Source organism: Trachypithecus francoisi, unplaced genomic scaffold (genome assembly GCF_009764315.1).
Source record: "Trachypithecus francoisi isolate TF-2019V2 unplaced genomic scaffold, Tfra_2.0 Lachesis_group10, whole genome shotgun sequence".
Lineage (NCBI taxonomy): Eukaryota > Metazoa > Chordata > Mammalia > Primates > Cercopithecidae > Trachypithecus > Trachypithecus francoisi.
The window spans coordinates 12,169,939-12,184,134 of record NW_022681455.1 but is presented as its reverse complement, the minus strand read 5'-3'; the positions used below and the strand labels follow the sequence as shown (position 1 = coordinate 12,184,134).

The following is a 14,196-nucleotide window of genomic DNA, read 5'->3' as shown; positions in this document are numbered from 1 at the left end:
AGAGTGGCATATAAAATCAAAATCTCAAGTAACAAATTGTTCATGAAAAAGGAGCCTAACGGAAGAAGCAAACATTTACAGTAGTATATCTATTACATGTATCAAGAAACTTGTACAGGGTAAAATTAACTATGAGTAAGGCTTATAAATAAAAACATATTTAAAAAACCAGAAAGGGTCCTAAATACAATTTTAATGATTAGTTCTGAGACTTCTTTATAAACATTAATAGAAACTATAGAAAATTTTTGAAGCTAAAATTTAACAGTATTAGTGTAAAAAAAAGCATCATGAAAAAAATGGCCATGTATGCCTAAAATTAGACAATAAAACAAAAGTGTAATTATTATAGAATTTTACTGTAGTTATTATTTTAAATCTTTCTTCAATCTTTTAACACCTAGTGAATTTACCTGTGATCATGAAAATTTCTTTTTCTTCTTCAGCCCCAAATTAAGTATTTTTGAAAAGGTATGTTAGTCATCATGTTGTACAACTGCAATTTAAGGAGTTAAAATTTTTAAAAAGGGCAGTTGCTCTTTTAAAAATATTATATTTATTATATATTTATTCTAAAAGCATACAATTAAAAATTTTCCAATGGTTCTAAAATTATATAAAGCAATAAGACTACAACATTGACAAAATGTAATTTACATTAGTCTATTTAAGCTACTATTTCGTTGGTCAAAGAAAACGCATAGTTGGGTTTTAGCTCTACCACCTAAATACACACAAAAAGGACCTTGAAGCAATGTGCATCTCATACCTTTAGTCTTAAAGGAGAAGTTACAGTAAGTGCAGTGGTAGGGGCGGACATCTGTATGGGTTCGTATGTGTTTCTTTAACATGCTAGGTTTCTTACAACGTATTCCACATTCTTCACAAATGTATTTTCCTCTTCCCCTGCCTCGGACATATACATACTCTTCATTTGACTTATATCTAATTTAAAGAAAAAAAAAATGAATAGGGAGATTGGACACTATGTCTTTAAGAAAATAATGATGATTAAAATTCAAACCAAACATAAAACAAGGCACAACTTTTATACTCAACCAATCACAATTTTATGCATGTGAAAGTAACAGAATATTCCAACTTTTTACATCAATACTTCATACAGCTAATTCTAATCAAACAAACTTTTGCAATATTATACTTCGTTTTGTTTTGTTTTTAGAGACAGTCTTGCTCCGATGCCCAGGCTGGAGCACAGTGGTGCAATCGTAGCTCACTGAAACCTCAACCTCCCGGACACACATGATCCTCCCACCTCAGCCTCCTGAACAGCTGGGACGACAGGCACGCACCACTGCACTCCACTACTGTATGTACTTTTAAAATACTTTCCTGTTCCTAAGTCATTGGTTACATTTTTTTCTTCATTGCTAGATTCAATCACAATATTTTTAAGTACTGAAATATTTTGGAGCTTTACCATAACTATAATTGGCTTTTATGATGTTTTTGCTCACAACGAAATACACAAAGATATCAAATGGGCAATGAATTCATCTGAGAGCAGATTCTCTAGGTCATTCCTTATTGTAAATCAATGTGAAAACCAAGGTTCACTCTAATAATTTAGTTTTCAGCTGCCTTCAAGGTTGTATAGTACTTCCCAAATAGTTATCATTTCTCCATCAAAATAAAATTATTTAACATAATGCTAACATAGTTTGCTCTGGAGATTCTGTTAATATGCTGAGAAACCTTGCAACATTGGTATTAAATTGGCGCTAAGTCTTCATTCACATGAAAGCAAATGTACATTTAAAAAGTAAGTTTAAATGTACATTTAAGAAGTAAAATTTGTACTTGCCCTCCATCAAATATTTTAATTCTTCTTGGTTCACTTTTGATTAAGGAATTTTCTTTATCTTGCTCACTGTTAATTTCAGAGGCATCTTTATTGCTGAATTCAACTACTGTGGACTTTTGATTACCTAATGCTCTCTGAAAGGAAAAAAGAGAGAAACTAATTTAATAAAACTGAAAACACAAACATGCTAATCTTTCACTGGAAATTAAAACACGGCAGAGCACAGAGCATATGGTCAACGAAATGCATTTCAAAGTAGTAATAGGTTCAAAGGGCATTTGCTTTATCTCCTCCCTTATGAATCTGTCTCAATCACAGCAAAATGATAAATCTTATGTTACTTTAAAATTCCACCACAGGTCACTGACACCTCCAACTAAAGGCTTTACAACCTCCTACACCATGGTATTTCATAAGTTTACCAGAAACTTTTTTTAGTAGACTAAATATTTTTTCTTCCATTTAACCAACCACTCATACTACCATTTAAATACATTTCTTAAAGAGTTTACTTTTGGAGATGGAAAAGAGCTAGTTACCTCTTTTGGTAAAATAATGCCTCATACCCCTTAGAAACATCACTAAGTCTCCTTCAGCTTCAGTGCAGTATAAAGTAAAGCAGAAGCCCCATTTCCCATTATTTTACTTTTTCTTCCTCCATTATTTTAAATCATAAATCTTTTTTGAGATGGGGTCTCATTATTGCCCAGGCTTGAGTGCAGTAGTACAAGCATAGCTCACTGCAGCCTCAAACTCCTGGACTCAAGAGCTCCTCCCACCTCAGCCTCCTGAGTAGCTAGGACCACAGGCGTGAGCCACCACACCTGACTACTTTTAAAATTTTGTAGAAATGGGGGTCTTGCTCTGTTGCAAAGACTAGTTTTATACTCCTGACCTCAAGTGATCCTCCCACCTCAGCCACCCAAAGGGCTGGGATTATAGGCATGAGTCACCATGCCCAGCTAAAACTGTAATTATTTCTATCTTCTCAAAAGTTTACTGAATACTGTTAAACGTGACATCCAGGTCTAGCCAAAAAGTTAGGTTTTGGCTTGATAACAACTAAGTCTCTGGAAAAAAAGGTAATGAACATCAAAATCAAAATGATAAAACAATGTGCGGTTTTCCTATAGGAACTATATAATAATATCATCTTGTGATTTTATGTAAGATTTTATGCTACCACCCCTTTGACAGTACGTTGTCTCACTTATGGTGCCATTCTATTCTCTCGGGTCCCTGTGAGGCAGGCAGCACAGGTGGACTATATATCCCAGTGAGGAAGGGCACTCTCAGGGTGAAGTTCCTTGTCCCAGGGCAAGTGTTAAGCAAACACTCAAACTCTAACCATCTGGCTGAATCCAACGCAACGCACAACTTTTCCTACCGAGGGCTTCTTTTATGCAAACCTCTTTGAAGAAATTACATGGTCAAGCAGACAGCTGTGGTGCTGAAATGACTTAATAATACTAAGAGATAAGAGTCTATTCATTATGGAGAGGGGTCTGTGTGGCCTCAGAATAGTAACTTGGGAGGCCCATCCTTACACAGGCAGGAGTAAAGAAAAGTTGCTGGCCCACATTCCTCAAAAAGGCAGTGGGAAGAGCTACTGATGCAACTTTTCCTTCTCTTTTCCTGGCAAACAGATTGGCTTCCGCATAATTTGGAATATATGCACACACCTTCCTTTGACTTTATCCCTTCAACAGCAAGCCTCTTTATTTTCAATATCAAATTCCCCTTTATCTTTTGCTCACGTTCGTACTATTAAATCTGGCTTCTACTTGCCAAAGTTATCAATGAGCTAAATGCCAAAATCTTAGTCTTTACATGCTTTAGCATTCTATGTATCATAGTTGAAGATGCCATGTTTCACCTAGAAATCCTTTTACTTCATAGCATCTATCTGTTCTTTCCCACTGTGAATCATAAATGCATTAACATTTGGGTTGTGGATAAAAGTCCAGTAATCCATCCTGCATAGCCACTTGCTCATAGACTCAACTCTCCAGTGATCTGCACAGTCCAGATATACCCATTTGCCTTCAACTTTATTTGACCTAACAACTCTCCTTGAATATCTTCTTCCATGTTTTGTGTGATGCCACTTTCTGCTCATTCTTCTCCTTCCTCTATGATCAATCTCTTTCAGTTTCCACACCGGAGTGTGGACTTTCTTCATCCATTCAACTTTTTAAGTAGTAATGATCCCCAGGATCCAGTCTAGGCTCTCTCCTCTTCTTTATATCCTGAGCAATCTCATTAATCGCATCTATGCGCTAAAGAATCTCTACTCTACACACTTCCACCCAGAGCTCTCTCCTAAGCTCCAAATCTAGATATGCATTTCCAGACATTTCTTCCGAGGCATTTGGTACTCAAGGAGAGTCACTTTTCACAAGCACTTCAGGAACATACATGGAGATTTGTTTAAATTCTAACGATTAGGTCTTATCTTCTAAGATTTAGTAGATTTAGAGCTTGAGAACTTAAATTCCACAGGTGGTTTGGATGCACGTTCCTTCACTGAGAAAGTATCATCGGTTCTCCACCACCATACACATGCTTTGGTTTTTACCTACGTTTCCAACTTTACAGCACTTTTTAACCAGACCAGACACCTCAGAGTTCTTTAAATGAACCAAGTTTATTCTCATTTCCATGCCATTTCGTGTATTATTAATTTTTTTTATTCTTGCTGGGTGCAGTGGCTCACACCTGTAATCCCAGCACTTTGAGAGGCCAAGGTGGGTGAATCACCTGAGGTCAGGAGTTCGAGACCAGCCTGGCCAACATGGCGAAACGTGTCTCTACCAAAAATATAAAAAGTTGGCCAGGCATAGTGGTGGGCACCTGTAATCCCAGCTACTCGGGAGGCTGAGACAGGATGATTTACTTGAACCCTGGAGGTGGAGTATGCAATGAGCCAAGATCGCACCATTGCACTCCAGCCTGGGCGACAGAGTGAGATTCTGTCTTTAAAAAAAAAAAAAATATTCTTTTTGCCTGAAAAAATCCCTATTATTATTATTTTTTGAATTTTGAACACTTAGCTAAAGTATCACCACCTTTGGAGTATCTTTGCTGAATTCTTATCTCTTCCAACTACTAGCAATGTTAGAAGTTTCCTTCTTTAGAATTGTTCACACTTCTATGGTAATACTCATACTGCAATATTTTCCTACTGACAGATCTGTAAATGTTTATTAACCTGTGTTGCATGCTTATGAATCTACTGAGGCCAAATACTTCTGAATATCCAGAGTCCAACGTGATATCCTTACCTATTATTCTAATCATGTAAATGACTTTTACCCATTTTATAAAGATGATAATTCTAATGAGACTGATTCCACAAATTACCCTAAATTATAGTTTCATGACCTTAAATTACTTTATAAATCTTGACCAAATCAACTTATCAAGTATATGAATTATTTTGTGAAACTTCTCTCTAGTGCTAATGGCTCTCACAGCTACAATGGAAGAGAACTGGAATGGGCATGGCAGGGGCATGTAGTTAATAAGCTCAAGATAAGTCTAAATGGCTTTCTGCTTATATTTCAAGATGAAATGCAACTATCTTTGATTATCTACACCTGTTTCCCTGCATTAGCAGGAACAAAGCATAACCATGATTTCCTTTCACTTAACAAGAAAAACAAAACCTTAATATAGGTAACACATTAAAGTAAAACCATGATCATCTGTACTACTAAATAAAGACTTACATAGTTAGCTGAGGAAAAAAAACAGTGCTCAGGGTAAATTATTTCTAAAATCTTTCAAGATAGAATCACAGAAAGACTCCTGGTAACTTTTATCGATGTAACTCCTGGGGTAAACATATCACCCTGTCTTTCAAATAAGACACTTAAAGCACAATTTGTCACTCAAAATTAAAATATTTCCAGTTAAAATATTTAAAGGTATCAAGACACATTTAAAACAAATTTGCACAAACCATATCTGAAGATAAATTGTATTTCAAGTACCTTGCTTAAGTTGCTTTTCCACTTGCTTGAATAGACCAATAAATCTGACTTGGAATGGGTAGTTATTGCTTGACAATATAGTGATTTTCCAGTGTTCTGTTTTGAATTAAGGAGAGAAAGTGCAACTTTTGTGGGCAAACCGAGTGGATTTGGATTACTGGAGCTTACTGTCCAATCGGTATAGGCTGAAGTCTTCTGGTCCTTCTGAGGTAAATGCAACGACTTCTGCCTTAAGAGATAACACCATGTAAAGTTGGTTGTAGTTTTCAGGCTAGGAAAAGCCAGCTGCTGGGTGTCCCTGATGCTAAACAATGAAAGAGAAGTGACTGGCCGTTGACTTTGCTCTTGGATGTTTACTTTGTCACCTTGATTTTTAACCCCTGGAGACTTCCTTTCTTGGTTATTGTCTGTACATTTCAAAGGAGAAATATGAGTATTTTCTGAAGGGACAGGTGAATTTCGAACTGTAAGAGTTAATGATGTGGATGACTTGACGTTTTCAAATTCCTGCAATTCACTTATAGGTTCTATAACGACAAATTCAGAGCATCCTGTTGATGAATTATCAGCTGGTAAAACATCTGTCAAATTAACAGCCTCACTACTAATTTCAGGTTGAGAAAAAACATCCTTTTCCAACATCACACCGTCCAGGGGCTCTGTAGTACAAACCTGCCTCACTAAAACAGGCTTCTTCTGTTTACTAGCTTCATCAGCTCTCGAACTCAAAGGCTCTAAAGGTCTCACATCTGTTGCACAAACAGCTCCATTTTCATCTTTGGCCCGCTTCTGGTGCTTTTCCATGGCGATATCTAAACTATTTGCTGGGGAAAGCATCCTTTTACTCGAAGCTGAAGATTCTTGTTGAGGTGAAAGTCGACCAACAGATATTTTCTGAGTTATGGGCAAGGATTCTGATAGAGAAGAATTTTGGCCCATCTCTGAAAAAACATTTTCACAAACAAATTCCTTCTCTGGGTTTGGCAAAGCATTCTGATGACCTTTTTGCAATGTTGGCACAGAATTGTGTTCTTCACTGACTGGCACTACACTATGATTAGTCTGGCAAATTGGCTGATTAGGCAGATCTTGGGTCACTAGTATTTGCGGCAGGGATGTGAGCGTAGCAAAACAGTAAGCAGGAACATTACTCTGCAGGCGTACGGGCAGCATGAATGACGACGGCACCTTCTGCACCTGACTTCCAAGCGGCCTGAGCTCTGGTGGTGGCAGAGGATGCGAATTAGACATGCTATCGATCAGTGTGGTTGGTAACGCTGCTGATGTCACACAACGATCTGGTCCAACTGGATCTGAAATAACTTGATTTGCCAAAGAATGTACAGGATTAGAAGAGCAAGACGGGCCTGAAGTGAAAACCTGACAATGCAATTGGTATTTGGGAGCAAAGCAATCCTCACTTTTAGAAGGCCCAGATAAAACAGAACTTTTATCTGGTTTGCTACCCTGCATAGACACTTGCAGAGATAGCTGTGTGCTCTGGTGGCTAGGGGGTGCATGGAGTTGATTTAACAAATTGATGTCACAGAGCTGTTGAACAGGAAAGATGCCGGTAGAGCTGGAGTTTGACGTTTCTGCCTGCAGATCCTTAACCTGAGTCTGAGAGTGCAAAGTATTTGCAGAAAACTCAGCTAAAGATGTACTAGTGAGCTGAGGCCCCTGATATGGCACTGTGTTCACACTGGGAAGGGCAATATTTTGGAAAGATGTTGGGTTTACAGGAGACAGATGACCATCTGGGGCTATATTTAAAGATATCTGCCGTACCAGTGGGCCTCTCCTTCTTTCTAAGAGAGGCACGTGCCCAGTCATTCCCCCTCGAGAAGGTGAAGACGGAGGCTGCAATTCAGTAAGTGGTGTTGTCTGGGGTGGGGTGATGCTTCCACAATCAAATGATTTGCTTCTGAGATCAGACACCTCCATTGATGTTTGCGTGCAATTAATCTGTTCTGATGCAGCACGCCTCATTTCCCGGTGACTTCCAGGAACATTCAGCATGTTCAAGCCAGCTGGAATCATAAGAAACTCGGCTTTATTTAGAAAATCGATTTTGGGGGAAGCCTCCATTTTAGAAATGTCCTCTATATCTAAAGAGGCTGAGAAACTTGAAGTGTGAGATAAACTGCTCTCCCTACTTAGACTCCGGGAGAGAGTGGAATCAAAGCTTGATTCCGTTGAGGAATGTTCTATCTCAGCCAGACGGAGTCTTTTCTTTTTGGGTGGCAGTTTCTCTGTTGGCAATTTTGACAAGGTTTCACTACGCTGGGGCCAACTGAACTTCTCTGACTTTTCTTGATCGTGGCATTGAGCTTCTAGGTCCCGATCTGGTTCTTCTGTGACCAAAATCTCTGGAACTTGGATGTTGTGCTGCCGGACAAGTCTTGAGGGCTGTCCTAACACATGTCGTTCATTTGGATTCTTTCTGGAGCTTTCCTGAAGTTCTCCTCTGAGAGCGTCTGATAGTGCAAGCTGGGGAGGATAAGACCCGTCCCGAGAAGGGTGACCTTCCTCTTGGGAGATTCCTATCACTTTCAGAGACCCAGGCTTCCCTGTTCTGTTCGGCTCCTGGAAGGAAACTGGGGAGGCTCTTTCAAAGGGCTCAGACTTGTCAAATGAGTTGGGCCTGCTCAGGGAGTTGGTGTGCTGGATGACGGAGATTCCAGTTCCGTGTCTCTGCAGTTCTATCTTGTCCTGGGCTGCTGAACTTATCTGTTGCTCCATGATGGTTGACAGCTTGGGATCCATGGTCTGTTCAGGGCCCCTGGCAACAAGGTGAATTTGGGAGTTTTGCAACTGTATATTTTTATGCTGCTGGTCACTTCTTATGGTAACATTATGTTTAGGCAAACTGGGATTAGAGCCCAGAGCATTCTGAAACTGAAGGCCTTCGGAACTTTTTGGAGAAGTTCCACTTTCATTTTGCTGAAGTTCATCATCATCCCCAACACTTTTCATTTTCCTCCTTTTTCTTATCTGGGGCGTCTGTTCCCAGACACCAGAGGACCCAGCAACTCTGTAGTGTAGAATCTGCGGCTGCGGACCGCCGGGCACAGGGCTGTGCTCAGGTTCTCTCATGGCTACCTTTGTTTTTGGTCCGTGTAACTCAGAACAGTAAAATTTCTTATGATTTTCAAAATTTTCCAGTTTCCTATACCTGTTTCTGCAAGTTTCACACTCAAACATTGTCCCTCGCCCTTGATGAGACTTCTTTTTTTCTACATGTGGGCCTTGTGCCAATGCCTTGCTCCGTGCTGACATGGCTTCACCAACAGCATGGCATCCTTGGTGGCTCTCATCCAGGGACTGTCCAGTACCAAGAACATGACTTTCATTTGCTGAAGAATCTTCTATGGCTGCTTGTCTCACAAGTGTACGGGGATGTCCACTCTGGGGCACAGGAGTGTTAGGTCCTGATACAAAGACATCGTCATAGAAAGCGCCAATTTTGTCATCAAATGACTGACTTCCTCTTAGTGGATGAGGAGGAGGTATTATATTTGCAGGTACTGCTGAATAACCTGTGGTCGGCATGGAATTACTTCTTGTGATAGGTAAACAGTCAAGTGAAGGTACAGACAGAAGAAACACTTGCTTTGATTTTTCAGTAGGGGTGAAAGGGGACTTCGGTATATCAGAGCTTGAACTTGTTCTCCGTCCTACTGGTTTTAAATCAAACTGGAAAGAATCTTTAAATATGTAAGATTTGGGGGAATCAATGCTTCCTCGTCTTGACAGTGAGGTTCTCCGTGGCTTCACACTATCCAGTTGCTTGTCATCTACCAAAGCTTCATTGTCTGAAATAAGCTTCGATATCCGCTCCTCAAGTGTTTTTGTGGCCAAAGGTGGGCGCATCTGACCTGGTAAAAGCAATGCCTTTTCCCCTATGGGCAAAGCAGAGGGTGTTGACGTGGTGACAAGAGCTGCAGAGGGTCCGCTACTCCTTACAGAGTCTTGTTCTGTGCTGGGTAACGTTCTGGCAAAGGGTGTTGGTGGACTCACTGTTTGATCGGCACTTTCAGAACGTGAAAAGTAACCAGAATCTGTGCTTCCTAAACTTCGAGGACTCAGGAGCTTTCCTTGCTGCTCTTGGGAGTAATCGGTAGCCTGCTGCCTTTGTAGCTGGGCGTGTATCGTTCCTACATGAGAGTCTTGCTTTCCTTCCAGTGGATTCACGTCACCTTTCTGGTGGGACTTCTCATTAGTTTCCAACCTGGAGACTCCACCCTGGGACACGTTGGCTGAAAGTGGCTGTACGTTTGTCACCTGAAGGTCCTTCTGCTTTTGTGCACTATAAAGTTCAGGCTTGGGATCCACGGCCTTTGGACTGTCAGTTCTTAAGGGGGACACGGTGACATGGTGGACCACAACTTTTGGTAACTCTGTCACAGCTTGTGATTCTGCAGATTTGTCCTGTAGCAAAAAGTCACCTACCACATTTTCTGGATTGCTTGGAGTAAAGCTTGATTTTAGTAAAGTTTCAGCATTTGACATCCTCTTTATTATGTGCACAGGCTGCAGCTCTATGGCGCCCAGGTCATGCTGTCTCTCATCAGTGGTGCCTTCCTCCTCGCTCTCCCCACTGTCTTCTACGTCTGAATGAATACTAAGTGCTTTGGGGGACTCGTGGGACAAGAACAAGCCACCAGCATCTGGCTGCAAGACAAGACCCAGTTTGATAGTATGTGCGTGGGATTTCTTGTGCTTATACAGATTACTTTTAGTCTTAAATGAAAATCCACAAGTCACACAGGGATAGGGTCGCTCTCCAGTGTGGGAGCGGATATGCTTTAAAAGCACACTAGGCTTTGCACATGCTCTATTGCAATACTCACAAATATATTTTCCTTGTTTTTTTGGCTTCTGATCTTTCAGAAGAAGATTGCACATTTGCTCTACGCTTTGATTAACAACAGAGGCAACATGAGTTGAATTATAGATTGGCGTGGGGGGCGACTGTGTAGAATTAGCTGGACTTATTGACAAAGGTGAAGCAGAATCCATTTGCTGGTTTTGAGGAGTAACCTGAGATCTACTGGAAGGTGAAGTTAGGCCTACAGATGATGTCACTGCTATATTATAAACCTGTTCAAGTTTGGCATTCTCTTGATTTTGCAGATTTGTCAGTGATCCTGTGAAACCTGAACACCCTGCAAGCTGTTGATTATGTTGGTTGGATTTGGAAACAAAGTGTTCATGTTGATGATACAAATGAGAAGCTGACTGCACTGCCCCTTGCTCATTCTTCTGAGCAGCAGACACATGGACTGTGTATGAGGTACAAGAAGACTGTGATTCAGCAACCAATTCCTGTGAAGTCTGATTTGGGGCATCCATTGAACTGTTTTTTAATTTGGAAGGGGAACGTGCAGTTTTATTTGGCCTCAGTTTTTCTGTCTTAATTGCACAAGATGAGCCCTTTTGTGACAAGGTGCTCAGTTCTGGCTCCATTGCTTTCAGTAAGACATCGAATGCGGTGTTTGTGTAGGAGGGGGACGTAGTGCTACAATGAGAAGAGATGCATTCGCTATTGTCAGTCCTGGTTTTACTTGACAAGGAACTTGAGTCACACTGTTCATCGAGGACACTGAATTTGGCAGGGTCAGTGCCTTCGGATCTCCATCTGCGCAGTTCAGATGGATGCTGCAGAAACAAGGGCTTCTTTGGGGAGACAGATACTTCAGATTTTGAGGCTTCGGCAATTATTCCAGGTGTTTCTCCGTTTTGTTTGGTAAACTGCTTTCCATTTTTTACAGGAATATAATTCTGTTTCTTGTGAGACTCCGAAGCACTATGAAGAACGGCGAAAGATGACTCTTCTGTATTTTGTTTATGTTTTGCCTGAAGAGGATTTCTCAGTGGGGATTTTGGTATTTTTTTCAGGTGATTCTCAGTTACGACCTTTTTGCGTTTCACACCTTTAAGGGATTCCGAAGTTCCTTTAACACCAGCCTCTAAGATTTCTGTTAAAAAAACAACAACAAACAATTGGTAACATTGTACATACACCAACTATACTTTTTTGAAAATTAAGATTACTATCATAAGGACATTATGACAAGTGAAGAAAGTAGTTTAAGGAAAGTCTATTTTTTAAATAAAACTGCACTTCTGCATTCCAGAAATTGAACAATGTTGCCAATCAAAATCTACTGAAACACTCATGCAAAGACCTAAGTGTGCATTTCTAGAATGCTTATGTTCCTTTCTTGAGAAATCAACATCCTGGAACCAGAGCTTTCAAAAACTCAATTATCTTTCCCCTTTTCACTCTCACGCTTAAACAGTGCTCCACAGGGTTAAAGAAACTGATAACTAACAGGAAGTTTTGAGCTTGTCTTACAGCACTGCAGATAAGGAAAACAGCTTGTTAGAATTCCCTCTGCTTGTAACAAAACTGGTTGACTGGTTGAAGCTGGTTGAAACTAGTATGGCTGACTGGGATCTGCACAGAATAGACTTCTTGACAGATGAGGGACTTCCTGACATCACAGCCAGTATTTTCACCACAGGTTTCATACCAACTCCCTCCGAATTTGCAAAGGCAACCCATGAAGAAGCACGAAGAGACAACTGTGCCTGCTCAAGGGCTTTTCCAAACATCCCCTCCCTTTCATTAACCAACAATCATTAACCAACCCCGAAACCCCTCCTCCAGCATCTCTTCCTTTTAGAAACTGCTTTGAGCTGGTAAGGGAAGACAGAATTGAGCCCATCTCCTGCATGGCTGCCTTGCCATTAACCTTTCTCTCTATAAAAATCCAGTGATTCGGTGTTTGGTTTTTCATTGTGTGTAGGCAAATGGACCTAGACTGGCTTGGTAACAATACCTGAGGACTCTGTCCACACAACAGTCTGAGAAGGCTGGCCAAAAGGAAGAAAATTCGGCTGGGTGCGGTGGCTCATGCCAGTAATTCCAGAACTTTGGGAGGCCGAGACAGGTGGATCACGAGGTCAGGAGATCCAGACCATCCTGGCTAACACAGTGAAACCCTGTCTCTACTAAAAACACAAAAAGAAAATTAGCCGGGCGTGGTGGTGGGCACCTGTAGTCCCAGTTACTCGGGAGGCTGAGGTGGAAGAATGGCATGAACCCAGAAGGCAGAGCTTGCAGTGAGCCTAGAAAGTGCCACTGCACTCCAGCCTGGGTGACAGAGTGAGACTCCATCTCAAAAAAACAAAAAACAAAAAAAAAAGAAGAAAATTCAACCCTTTAATGCTGAGTATTTGACTGCCTTATCTCATTAAGGATCTTTTAAAACAAACTTTTCAGCAAATTTCTAAGTATGCAAAACTGATATTTTCATTAGAAAAGGGGCTGCTAATATAATTTCTAGAGCAGACCATAGTCAGGACAGCCACGAAGTACTGCTGATATAGCAATTGTATCAATGAACAGAAAATTATGAAACTAAAATAATTCACTTATTTTTGGTTTCTTACTAACAAAATTTAAAAGTCATAAGGTTGTAATGGGCCTTGGTTTAAAAAAATTACCATTGTAACTCAACAAAATATTCAATGGCTATGTGTCTTTGTCATTAGCGAAGGCAGGTAGGTGGGTAGGGAGATAGGCAGAAAGAAGGTAAAACTTATTGCAAGAGAAATGAAATCACCTTCATTTCTAGCTGTGTTGGAAATAAATCAGTATCTAAGTGACAATGCCCACAATCTATCAACTATTGTATTTTTGAGCAACAATTACTTGCCATGATTTAGTTTGGTTTCCATTTGTTGGATTGTTAGGCATATGAATAAAAATTATTCAACCGTATATTACTCTATTTGTAGAAAGCCAACTACTTAATTCTCTACTATTTTCAAATAGCTGTTGCAATGTACATATTTGAAATTCATATCAGACCAAAATGTCTATACTGTAAAAACTACTTATTGAGGATAAAATTTACATTAGAAATATTCTAGTCATATTCTGACCTCAGTTTATATGCTCTCATATCATAGTTTAATGGGAAAAAAAGCATACTATTCCATTAAAGATACATTTACCCTCCATAATCAGACAAACAAAAGGGGGGTCTCAAAACTAAAATATTTGAGCTAAAGAATAATAGAAAAAAGTATCAGTATTATTCACTTTTACAAAATGTTTTAACAAATCTTTTTTTATTCTCCAATCCACTCACTCATGAAATAGCGTTTTCCTACTGGTTTTCCCTTATTGAGATAAAGAAAGTCAATGATTAACTCTATCAGGCAAGTTGGCAAAGTGCAAAAATGATGCTCATCAACCTGGGGTGAGTAGTCTCTCTCTACCCACTTCCAAAAGCTAGATGTGGGTGTCATAAAGGTGAAAGCCAGTAGGCTATTAAAGTAAATACAAAAACAGAGATGAGA

The 14,196-nt window shown here is 40.0% G+C and overlaps 1 protein-coding gene across 3 annotated transcripts in view; it reads right to left on the bottom strand.

Annotated features, from left to right (window-relative positions):
• Nucleotides 1-14,196, bottom strand: part of HIVEP1 (HIVEP zinc finger 1) — a 158,434-nt gene that overhangs the window by 34,389 nt on the left and 109,849 nt on the right. For all 3 annotated transcript variants that reach the window (XM_033216230.1, XM_033216232.1, XM_033216231.1), the window contains exons 4-6: nt 5,821-11,801; nt 1,826-1,959; nt 770-945 (exon numbers count right to left, since the gene is read on the bottom strand). In XM_033216230.1, the coding sequence (XP_033072121.1) occupies nt 770-945; nt 1,826-1,959; nt 5,821-11,801 (6,291 nt within the window). The remainder of the gene's footprint in view (nt 1-769; nt 946-1,825; nt 1,960-5,820; nt 11,802-14,196) is intronic.